The sequence below is a fragment of the Corvus kubaryi genome, unplaced genomic scaffold (assembly GCF_017639235.1).
Source record: "Corvus kubaryi isolate FWS band 111438036 unplaced genomic scaffold, C.kubaryi_AGA036_p1.0 37387, whole genome shotgun sequence".
NCBI classification, from domain to species: domain Eukaryota; kingdom Metazoa; phylum Chordata; class Aves; order Passeriformes; family Corvidae; genus Corvus; species Corvus kubaryi.
Genome location: NW_024581129.1, coordinates 7,915,282 through 7,927,521, shown reverse-complemented (window position 1 = coordinate 7,927,521; position 12,240 = coordinate 7,915,282). Strand labels below are relative to the sequence as shown.

At 45.1% G+C, this 12,240-nt stretch overlaps 1 protein-coding gene across 11 annotated transcripts in view; it reads right to left on the bottom strand.

Annotated features, from left to right (window-relative positions):
* The window catches only part of TNRC6A (trinucleotide repeat containing adaptor 6A), a 59,479-nt gene that overhangs the window by 32,598 nt on the left and 14,641 nt on the right, over positions 1–12,240 (bottom strand). For 7 of the 11 annotated variants that reach the window (XM_042037636.1, XM_042037637.1, XM_042037642.1 and 4 more), the window contains exons 1-4: positions 11,586–11,617; positions 11,174–11,221; positions 8,918–8,953; positions 1,755–1,845 (exon numbers count right to left, since the gene is read on the bottom strand). In XM_042037636.1, coding sequence (XP_041893570.1) covers positions 1,755–1,845; positions 8,918–8,953; positions 11,174–11,221; positions 11,586–11,602 — 192 coding nt within the window. In that variant the 5' untranslated portion in view covers positions 11,603–11,617. Of the gene's footprint in view, positions 1–1,754; positions 1,846–8,917; positions 8,954–11,173; positions 11,222–11,585; positions 11,618–11,968; positions 12,094–12,240 lie in introns of those variants that run through there. The other 4 variants (XM_042037638.1, XM_042037644.1, XM_042037641.1 and 1 more) reach the window with 4 other exon arrangements.

Sequence of the window (12,240 nt, the reverse complement as noted above, 5' to 3'; positions counted from 1 at the left end):
TTGCAAATTAAGATGTTTTAAGTGAGTTAAAAACTGTGCCTGGAAGCAAAGAGCCGTCACCACTTTTACTGCAGAACAGGGCAGGGAAGGGGGAGTGACCTGGAAATGGAAAAGAATAAGGGAGCAAGTGCCAAAGCTTCAAGTCTTTAATTTCCAAGATTCAACGGGTTATACCTGTGATATGGCCAAGATGAGAGATTTATTTGAATGAAAGTTTATCACAGGATAAAATGGGAGAGAAACATTTCTTGTATGGAAGTGCACCTCAGTGGTGTGGTTTTAACTTCACACCACAGTGAGACTGTGCTCAGGAAGGGCCTCCCAAAAGCACAAGTTCCTCCTCTGTGCTCCAGAGCTGCTCTCCCTATTACCCAGCTTCCCAAAGGAAGGCACTGCACTTGGGGCCGCTACACACCACCAGAACTCCTCATTATGCTTTTTGTTCAATATGGTTAAAATACCTACTTTGAAGCCTTGGCTGGTTCTGTGCCCTTAGAATGCCAGGGTTCTGTGTTCCAGCACCTGGCTTAGCCAAGCGTTCACGTGTTTATACCGCACAAAAAGGCAAATGGATACATCCAGGAACGCTGCTCAGCACCAGGATGGGGGCACAGCACAGGCTTTCCATAGCCCAAGTGTCACCTCTGGGATCGCTGCTGTCCCTCCACTACTCCTTTCGGTCCTAATTACTGACACACTCAATATATGAACCCCAAGCACTGGTGTATCCTTCCACAGCATGTTTACGTGGTGCCTCTTTGGCTCTTGCTGTGCCTGTGCATGTTCAGAGCTTCCTCTGGAGCTTTTGTACTCTCCCCTCTCCCCAGCTGTGACCCAACTCCTTAGCCTGGCACTTGGGCCATGGATGGGAAAATGAGAACTTGGAACTTTTCAAACTTTTCTTTGCTGTTTCTGATGACCTACAGCACCCAAAAAGATCCATGGAGGGCAAGAGGCACAGCCAGGGCTGCTGGCTGCTTTCTGTGCTAAGGTGCCAATGCCCGAGAGAAAACACAATGAACGTGTTTAGGCTGGGCACTCCCACACTCCATCAGGGCCTGGGGCTCAGCTCAAGGCTTGGGAGGTTTTGCTGGCAAGCCTGTGACTGTAAAACAAACCAGTGTGTTCTGGAGCCATATCCAGCATCAGGCCATGGAATCACGGGAAAACTGTGGAGCACTCTGCTCCTACCCAAATGGACATGGCTACAAACTGCATTTACAAGCTCCTCTCAAGCTCAGGGTCAATATTTAGAATCAATGGCTATGATGAGGATCTTGTCAGTAAACAGGGATCCTGAAGTATTTACAAGCATTTCTGTGACATTTCCATCCCTAAACATATTTGCTGTCAATATTTTCTTTTTTATGAAAATGTTTATTCTCTACTACACATTCTCTTATGACACGTTTCCATACTGAAGAATAAGAAGATATATTAAAGGATGCAGCTGAAAGCCACTGCCTTAAAATGGTACTTTTATTCTACTAGTAAATGCACTAACACTGAGGTGTTTCAAACCTGAAACTGCCTCAATTGACAATCAGGAAAAAGAAGGGTCACCTCAGAAGAAAATTTAGTTTTGTAAGAAACTACACAGAGCCAACTACAGTATTCAATGTGTCAGTTACCTCTAAATAACTGACAGTACATTCAAATTTAAGACATTAAATTAGTAAGAAAGCACTTGTTTTTATTAGTGATGAAACAAGTCACCCCTAAGCACAGGGGTTTATTCTCAGTGTTCCACATACCTTTTTTTGAGCAGCTTCCTTCTTCTTCTTGTCTTCTTTTCTCTTTTTCCTTTCTTCCATCAACTGTTCTTCCTCTTCTTGCACTAAATCCCTGAACCACACAGTTTGTAATTAACTCTCCCAAAATATAATCTGTACACACTTAGATTCATTTTAGAACAATTATTTCACAGTGACACAAAAGGAACTGGGGAATTTTGCTTCTAATTGGATCCTATTTCTACAGGGACTGTCACTGTCAGTGCAAGCCACCAGTGACAGGACTTCAAGCACAGATGTGGTGTCAAGCTACATGTAAGGAGCTCTTTCTTCCAAAGCTTACAATGAAGACTTAGACTTGAATTTGGTTCAAAAGCCAGCAAATTCAGATGTTATTTAATCTCTCCCTGAACTGGTGTGACTGAGCTCTGGCACATCCCAGCCTGGAGAGTTCCCACACACAGCCTAAGCCACACACACCCTGTGCATCTGCACCAGCTCCCTCATCCCAAACCACCTCTGCCCGGAAACACCCAAGTGTGGGCAAGGGCAGACCACAGCTGGCAGCAGCAGGGCCATTTCAGAGCTCCCTAACGGAGAAACAAAACCGTAACTTGCCAAAAGTGAAACCAAAACTTCATACGTTAATTAATGCCACTTGATACACAGTTATTTCATGCTCAAACCAAGGCTGAGCAGGAACACTACTGTCCAGTTCACTCTGTTTAAAAACAGACGTCAAAAGTTTTTTGGAGAAGAACAACTAAAAAAGTCACTGAGGGGCAGTGACTACATGGTTTGCTTCTGCCTGGAAACACTGAGCTGGCTCCTTTTAAACCCCAGACTATCCATAAACCTCCAGTTTTAAATAATATAGTTTGGTATCTGTCAGAAGCAATGTAAATCGAATGTATTAAACCACAAGACAGTCCACAGGTACTAAAACTTTCATTACTTTTTTAGATATATAAACAACCAGTTCATTCTACTTTTAACTCAACTCAAGCCCCTTTCAAAGCAAGTGCAGGCATCAGCTTTGGTTTTGAGTTTTCTTTTTCAATTTTTTTCAATCCACACGTGAGTTGCCCAGTTCCACTATTGCACATTCATATAAGTTCCTCACTTTTTAATGAGACAAACAGGAGCACTCTGAGCACTGCCCCTTGTGCAGGTGGTGCCACTGTAAGTGATGCTGAACAGCAGCTCCTCAGACCTTTCTGGTACCCAGCAGCAGCTTATCCTCAGCCTTCTGCATAATCCCACCATTCCTTTGGGAGAGGTGAGTTCCACATTACTACTGCCCATTTCAGTTCTACCTTTAAACTCTAAAACTGTTATTTTGCCCTGTTCTGAGGTTCGCCAGTGAGATGGTGAAGGTGGTTCTCCTCCTGGTAAGCCCAATGCCCCAATAACAATATACTGAAAATCCAGTGGCTGTTTGTATCTGCAGGGCAACCACCAACAGCAATCACTGTTCATACCCTGCAGAGATACTGGGTCTCACTGCAAACCCCACTGCATCCTCTAACTCTTTCCCCAGTGCTCCCTTTGGTTGGAATAACACAGCTTTATTGTACATCCAGGGTTCCTTTTCTCCTCTGCCACTCTCATCACCACCTCCTGCTGCAGGTGTGAACAGCAGCAGAGCTGCTCTGACAATGAGCACTGAAACCATCCCTGTGTTCTTTCCACTCCACCCCACCTGCAGTCATGGCTACAGACACACCCTTACTCTGAGAAGCTTCCACGACCAAATTCTGGCTTTTAAGATCTTCTAATAACAGAAAGCAAGCATTAGTTACCTCTTTTAAGAAAGAATGGCTTCTGACGTGCTAAGGAATGCAAAATAATTACCCAAAAGTGTTATTTCTGAGACCCCTCTGTGCACTGCCAGAGGAATCACAACCCATCAAACACAATGTGGCTATTTTGCATTTTATCACAGCTTCATCAGCTGGCTACAAGATTCACCGAGGACGGTCCCACTGCAAAAGCAATCTTGCATTTACAATTAGGTCTCAAAAATGATTTCATGGACAACTAAGAGGTCAGACATCTAACTATAGAAACAATTCCAGCTGGCCAGTTTCATTTAGAGCAATCCCTTGGTCCTGTGCAAATCTGAGGTAATGATTAACCTACAGTGACATCTGTGCACTACAAAGGTGACACTTCAGTCAGTTTTGCCCCTCGCTGTGACACCCTGAGCATTTGTAACCACAGGGATGTTGGTGATACTGACCCTCAGTTTGGCTAATTTGGGACCGTCCAAATTTTAACAGGCAATTTGAACTGGAGAACAGTACCAGGTCTGGAATCAGTACAGAGGAAACAGCTTCTACAGATCCCAGCTCCTTCTTGACACGATACCCAGTTCATGCACAACTCCTTCCATTCAGAGCAGAACCACTGGTTTGCTCCTTGGCAACTCAGTACTGGGCTGGGCCTCACCTCTGCCTGCCTGCTGGGGCTACAGCTGAGTTACAGGATCTATAATAACCTGAGCAGAGTTCTAGGAGTTAAGACAGCCACCAGAGCCCTTGTTTTGTATAACAAATTTCAGTCTGTCACATGCCAAAACTGCATTAACTGAAAAATCATTCTGCTTTTAGAAGAAAGCTGTAGCACGTTCAAGAGCAAGCAGAATGCAAAGTAGTATTTTCACAGGGAAAAAAAAAACCCCTCATCAATCCTGCTACAGTTAAATCAACACAATTACATTTCATTTTGGGAAGACAGATGCTAACAACTAACACACCAATATCTCTGGAATATTCTACCACAGCATCATTGTGGTTTTTTTCACAGAGGATCAACAGAATTCCTAAATTCTGAAACTGTGTTCATTCAATTTTTGTATTTTTAAGACAAACAGATTTTAGATTACAAAGCTAGCTTAGGAGACATAAACCCCCCTATGACTAGGATCAGGACTTTAGGTATTCCCTAGATAAAAATCATCCACCTATAGTTCATTTTAAGTTTTTAAGAGTATTAATTACCACTATAACATAAAATCACAGTGACTAAAGAGCAAAACTAACCCAACTGGTACAACTAAGTACCAGTTAAAGTACAAAGACAGCAAAGCCCTTCCTGTCCCTGCCCTTCCCTGAAAACTTAACCCTTCAAGTAAGACAGACCTATACACCATCCTCATACACAAACTTAAACCTGAGACAACAATTCACATTTGCCTGTTAAGCCATCAGTCTCACACGGAACACCTGAATTTCCATTTCTGACAGCTGGAAGCATGAGTCTCTTTTATCCTTCCCAACTCACAGATCCATGGCCCTCTCACCAGACAGCAAATGATGGGATTGATGCCTCTGATTCCAACCTCCATTAGAACACATAACAAACAAGCTCCATTTCTAATGCTGCTCCTTGAGGAACACAAGTGGAATGTAGTATTTCCCATTTATCACCTTGGACTAACAGCTCCCTGTTCCTGTGGACAAACCAGCAGCAGCTCCATGGTCCTTTACAGCATGGAACAGGAACCACCGCAGCAATCCCGTCTCGTGGTAACAACACAAAGCCAGAAAATTAACAAGTTCCTTTGCCAGGCTTTTCCTTACACCTGGGAAACTTAATGCATTGCCCTTGTGTGGCCAAAGTGTTTGGAGCAGCACACGGGTCCATCAGCTGGCCAAGGAAAAGCAAGGACCAAGCATTCTGACTGATAACACGAATATATAAACAGGTCTCCATGATTTCCCCTATCACACATCCAACTTCCACCAAAACACACACACAGGCAACATCCTTCTCCTCCTGTGTAATGGGATTAGCTTGCTCAAGGTTAAACGGCCTTAGCAGAAATGCAAACCATATTTTTCAATTTAGATCAAGTGAAAATAAAACATCCCAGCCGTAGGAAATCAACATCGGAGACAGAACAAAGGCCTCTAGTTTCAACAGCTTAACTTGAAAGGTGCTTTATTTTCAAGTGAGACAAAATGAAAATGGATCTTGATCTCAGGAGAGACTGCACATTTGATAGCTCTGAAGATGGGCAAGGAGAAGCTGCTGTTATCTGCATAAATTTAAGCAGACCGAGGGTCAGATAAATATTTACCATTATTTATTTAACAGTAAATTTTTGTTCCAGTTGTGTACTCCAGCACACTTCTTCGTTGTATAAGAAGGGAAAAAAACCAACAAACTACTAAAATGCTTTCCTCAATTAAGCTAAAACCAACTTTTTAGTCTTCTAAGACAGGTTATCAAGACAGTACAAGGCATTTTATTTTTGTACGGCCTTATTTGTTATGTGGCTTCTGAAGTGGAAAAAGCTGTCATGCTCAAACTGCAAACATTTCAGGTAATATTTATATCAAAACATGCTTCACTTATTATTTTAATTCTTGAAAAAAAGAGTTCTATTAATCTTTAATTTCTAAAGCTCCAGCTTGGCACTGTAAAAATACCTGGGCTGAAATAGACATATTTAACCTTTATTCTTAATGTTGCAGAAGAGCAAAATCAAGTTCATCCATATTTCCCCTGGCAGACAGGCTGAGGATGCAGTAATTAATGTTTGTGCCGCTCTGCTATCTTTGCTGTTACAATATATCAAAGGGCAACATGTTTTGCCACAATAAAATCAAAATTCTATTACCGCACTGAGGAAATGTTGGTAGGAGAATTGTGAGTCCCCATTCCTGGAGGGATTAACAGAGGTAGGGATGTGGCACTCGGGGACACGGTGAGTGGTGGCCTGGGCAGTGCTGGGGTCGGTTGGCTCAGGACCCTGCAGGAGTGTTCTGACCCGAAGCCCCAGAGCCCCAGGAAGAGCAGGGAACACCCCAGGGCAGCCACACTCGCTGGGCTTCCAAGCCACGGCCAGAGCCAGCTCTCCCCACGCTGCAGGAGCAGCAGCCCCACCCTGCCCAGGGCTTTGCAGGCCCAGCAGCCCCTCCAGCCCTGCCCCCGAGCCCATGGACCCACACTGTCCCAGCAGGCACAGCTGGCATCACCCCCATCCCAACAAACTTCTGGGAGTCTTGAGGCTGCAAAGGGATTCTCCCAAAGGTATCATGGCCTGCTGGGTGTCCTCTGAAGCACCTCACACACAGCATCGGCAGCTGGTGCCATCACGATGGCCCTCCAGGCTGGAGACATGGTCCCAGCAGCACTGGGCAGGGGGGCACCCGAGGGAACCTCTGCCATGGACAAGGGAGCCCAGTTAAACCAGGAGCCAGCCTCCAGAGGCACTGGCTTGCCAGCTGAAGGCAAAAAATAACAATGGATTTTTACCTTTTGTCCATATACTACTGGAGCAAACATACAAGTAAGAATTAGAAGCGATTATACACAACAGCTTCTGAAACTAATGTAAAATCTCCAGAGATGGACATATTAGTTTTTTTTTTTTTGGAAAATAATAAACAAATAAATCCTTTCCACCATTTGCTCTTCTTCCAGTTATAAATTAACTTGCAGTGCTACAGGTGGAACAGTGCCAGGTAGCTACAGGTAAGTATCAGGGACTGAAAGACCTTTAACAATTCTGCAAAGATAGCACCACATGTTCAACCTACAGCTGACCATCTACACAGACTATCAAATGTTGCTGTGACTGATAAATCTTCTGTATTTTGACCTACAAGTTCCTTCATCTTTCAATTTTCTGAAATGACACAAATACATAAAATTGCCAATCAAAGCGATTTCTCAGGTTCTGTAAAAACCAACAGCTAGCTTTCCTACTCACCAGCATTCTACAACCATCAATTATAAAATGTGTATTTTGATTAAAAGGGATCCTACAATTCCTTTATCAATGCCATCCACAAAACAGCACACTACACCAAAGGAGCACGTGGAGTTTATGGAATAGACACCAGTACTTTGAAGTTAACAAAAAAATCCCAGCAAACCCTGCCAGTGCCTCGGATGGAAATGCTCTGGCACCTGAACCCACCCAGCGTGTTCCTCGGAGCACAGAGAGCCTCAAGCAGTGAGAACAAAACAAACCCACTCATTTCCAGACGTGTGTGTATGGGTTCTTTCCAGCTATTAACAGGGAGGAGAGGTGCTGCCAAGCTAAAAACTGGAAAAAATACTTGAATGAATAATTAATTAGTAAATGTGTATCAGCTACTTTCTTTTGCGCTTTTAAATACCTCAGTCTTTAAATTATCACCCTAAAAGTGAAGTGATAGAACTACCTACCATGTCTGCCACTACCAATTACGTGGAATCCACTCAGGTTTCCCATTTTCCCAATACAGAAGCTAGCTCATCAGAATGACGTTCCCAAATACAAGGACTACAAATGGACCATAATTCTGAAATATTTGTGTTCGTTTTGCCCTCAAGTTTCATCCAAGACGTTTGCTGCCACATAAGCAGACAAAAGACAGATCTCTTTCCCAAGAAGTTTATCATCCAACTACACAAGACTCCAGCAGCAGCCATAAACAATCCCTATCTTCCTGTAACAAATGAGGAACCGAAGAAGGCAGATTAAACTACTCCTCCACAATCAACTGCTCAAGTCCAGCATCAACTCTGCCCTGCTCCTGGATGCTGCAGTGTCACTGCTGCAGAGGAGCACTGCTCTGCACAAGGGCTGCTGTGAGACTGAAACAGCAAAGGTACCTTATGGAGACCACCTGACAATCATGTACAACCTCAAAAGGTGTCTGTGGAGGAGAAAGGGATGTGTAATTTTACCCAAATATCTGTAAAGGTCTCGAAAGCATGAATAGAATGTTTTCTCTGCAATAAACTCTTCCCATTTCACAGCAGACATCTCTCCATAAGAAGTTTATCGGGAAAAAGATCCATCTCCAGAAACCCAACAGAAAATCAAGTGCTTACACATCAACAGAAACAACTACATTTTCCCCTGGTTTTATAAGTCTCTACCACTGGGCCAGCTCTATGTTTTCCCTGCAGCAGATAAGAAAAATACCATGGAAATATGGTGGTTATTATAACATGAAAGCATAAAAATCAAGTGTACAGTAGTAGCTTTGCAGAATACATGGATGAAATCTAGAGGTGAGAAGTTTGCTCTCCCAAAACATGGCCAGTCTGCAACCACGGTGGGCAGAATCAGAGGTGAATGGAAGCTGTGGAGACTCTTCCCTATGGTTTGCATGCTTGTGAAGCAACAGTCAAACCCCTGGGTTTGGGAAAATAATTGCCAACATATTTCAGATATTTACCTTCTCTCAGTTCCACATAAATGAGGCAGGAAAGCCCTGTTTACCAAACAGAATTGAGAAGTTATTGCTTAAATCAGAAGAACTTAATGGTGACTTTTAGCAGTCCTGATTTTAACCAAATTTAACTCTTAAATTTCCCCAGTTAACACCAGACAGCTCTTGTTGTGGCTGATCAGGTGACATTTAACTCGTAACATGATGCCACAATAGAGTGTGCAATGGATTTATCTGAACCACTGTCGCAAGTCATGCAAGCTTATTTTTGAGACCAGGAATATTTGCACAGCACCAGGCATGTATGAATTTTAGAGAGAACACAGACCAAATGAGGATTCTTTTCCAAAAGGCCAGACAGGCCAAATGCTAATCCTGAGTGTAAAACAGGAATCCAACTGGATGAGCAAGCTGCACTAAAAGCTGTAATACTTATCCTATCACAAATCTACAGTCTAGGCCAGCCAATATTCCCAGTAAGATTAAAAAGTGTATTTGCTACCCATTAATTTATAAGCATAAACTCCAGAAGTGACTTCAGAACACACACAAAGCAAAGCCAATGTCCTGTGGAGCTCACAGTCTATATCCACACTGTGAAATCTGAGATTAACATAAACTCTGGCACAGGTCTATGTACCTTCCCAGGAAAGGATATTTGCTCTTTTACAGTTCGGCTAGGTCACTGCAAATTTAATAAGACTGTAAATAATGACATTGGAGGAAGAATGAGGGCTATCTGCTGAGTTCTACCCCAGTAAAACAATTAATCAGGTCTATCCAGCGCAGGCATGCCACGGTTTATCAGCTGTGTGCTCACACAACAAGAGCTCCCTGGCTAAACATAAACCAGCTGGGGCATTAATGTGAACTTCAAACCAGTTCTGGATCTTTGAAATGAATAAAACACACTCCTCTATGTCAGAGAGACATGGGGACCCATTCCATAGCAGAATTTACTCTCCAAGCACTGAATTTTGGAAATTCTGTAGTTTTTTTTCACTACTTCTCACTCTCAGCACTGCCTACCAGCATAACAAGATCTCTGCTAAGGTCATAAAAATGTGAAGATCTCCTGACTAAGACTGGCACCAAGTACTGCTCTGAACTTAGCACTCTGTCACTCTATTATAGAGTTCTGAAATCACTTCTGGCATCACGAACACTGCGTGTCCCTGAACGCTGATGGGTTAACAGCAACGTGCCAAAGGTATCTTAAATGTTCCCATGTATCCCAATTATTCCCTGTATTTCAACAACAACATGGGAAAAATCATTCATGCTTAAGTATAATGCCAAACAAAAAAAAAAAGAAGACACGTACTGAGAGCAGGGGAAAGCAAAGCAGTTTTCACAGTACACTCATAGCTCAGCCTGGAAGTTGGAGACTGCTCAGGCACAGAAAAGAAGGAAAAAAGCAGGGTACCAAACCTGAGATTCTATCAGCTATACTCAGGGTTTGGACACATTTCAAATGGCCCCAGTAGAAATCCCTTTTAACAGATCACTAGCAAAAGGCCTTTAAAGCTCTAACTGAAAAAGAACCCAAAAAGGAAGTAGGACAAAAGTTGAAAACAAAGAATGTAACCAATAGAGCTGATCCTTGTAAGAAAGTCACCTGACTAAAAACAAACGGTGCAGAAGAAACAACTACTTAAATATAAAAGCGATACATGTTACTGGCACAGAATCCTTAGTTCAACATGACTCTGAACTCCCGAGTTAACCCCCGAGCTCATTCTGTTAAGTTCTCCTTCTAAAAACTACATGTGAACAGGAAATTCACCAGCTAACTCTTCATGGCAAAAGAGGCAAAGAGCCAGTAGTTACATGGCAACACGCAGTTTATTCGAGTTCTTGCCACAACTGTCTTGCCTCCCAATAATATACTTGGCTGAAGTGTACAAAAAAACCCCAAACCCTTCATTCATTTTTCAGTTATTGTTAGGTACTACAACTTAGTGCAGAAAAGTTATTTTTCTCTTCAAAAACCTCCCCTATTAAAAAAAAAAAACTATTAAACAAGTGAAGTTGTTACACACACACAAAAAAAAAAAACCAGCTGAAAAGGTGTTTATTCTACAGAATTAACTAAACTTGCAGACATTTCTCCACGAAATTGAGAACGTTTTCAAATTCAGAGTTTTTTTTATCCTTACAATTAACAAGAGATTAAAGCTCCCGATAAAGCCCACAACTATTCCCAGCCCTAGGCCACCTTTCCATCTAAACTGTGGGAGGGAATTTAAATGAGTCTCTTACCTGCTTAGTTTTCTTTCGACTTCTTTGGTAGCTTTAGCTTCCAATTCTCTGGAACAGAAAGTGGTATTGGTTTCCATGTCAACAGCAATGCAGCACGAAAATAAAGCTGGTGCGGGTCGGGATGCACAGGGAGTTCCAGGTGGGGTTGGTCATGAGCGAATGGGGAGAGCACGGATGGCCCCGGGACCCGTCGGTGTGTGTCCCCGGGGACACGGCGGCTTGTGGCCCCAAAGACGGCGAGGGGAGCGGCCAAGACCTGCATCTGCCACCTCCGTGTGCCCCAACATCACCTCTGTGTACCCCAGCACCATCCCTGTGCCCTCCCTGTACCCCAACACCTGCCCCTCCTGCGTGCCCTACCTGCACCCCAACACCCATCCCTGCGCGCACCAGCACCATCCCTGTACACTACCTGCGCCCAACACCCATGCCCGTGTGCCCTCCTTGCACTTCACCGTTTCAAGGACTTCAAGGAAAACAATTCTGCTGCATCACTTCAGCCCGCGAATGTGCTTCGAGCGCAGCACCGGGACCCTCCGTGCCGCACCGGCGGCCGCAAGCGCTGCCGGCCCCGCAGGAGCGAACTCCGAGCTTGGGAGGGCACGGCTCGGCCCGGGGCGGGGGGAACGGGACGCATCGCTCCGGGGGCGCGCCGCGACCCCACCGGGCGGCTCCTCCGCCGGCGCCGCTCCCGTGGGGAGCCCGATCCCATCCGCTGCGGTTCCGCGGGGCTCCCCCGCCGCCCGGCCCTTCCCCCGCCCGGCCCGGCCCGGCGCCGCCCGCCCTCCCCGGTACCTCATGTATGTAAAGTGCTCGGAGTCCGTCCGGGAGGCTGCGGCGCGGGCCCGGCGCGGCCGGCGGCTCTACGCGGGCTGAGCCCGGCGCTGCGGAGCGGGAGGGCCCGGCAGCTGCAGCCGCAGCTCCGCCGCCATTTCCTGCCGCCGCCGCCCGCCCGCCCCGCGCGCAGGAAGCGGCCGCGCCGGGCCCGCGCCGCAGCCTCCCCGGCTGCGGCCGGGGCCGTTACATACATGAGGTACCGGGGAGGGCGGGCGGCGCCGGGCCGGGCC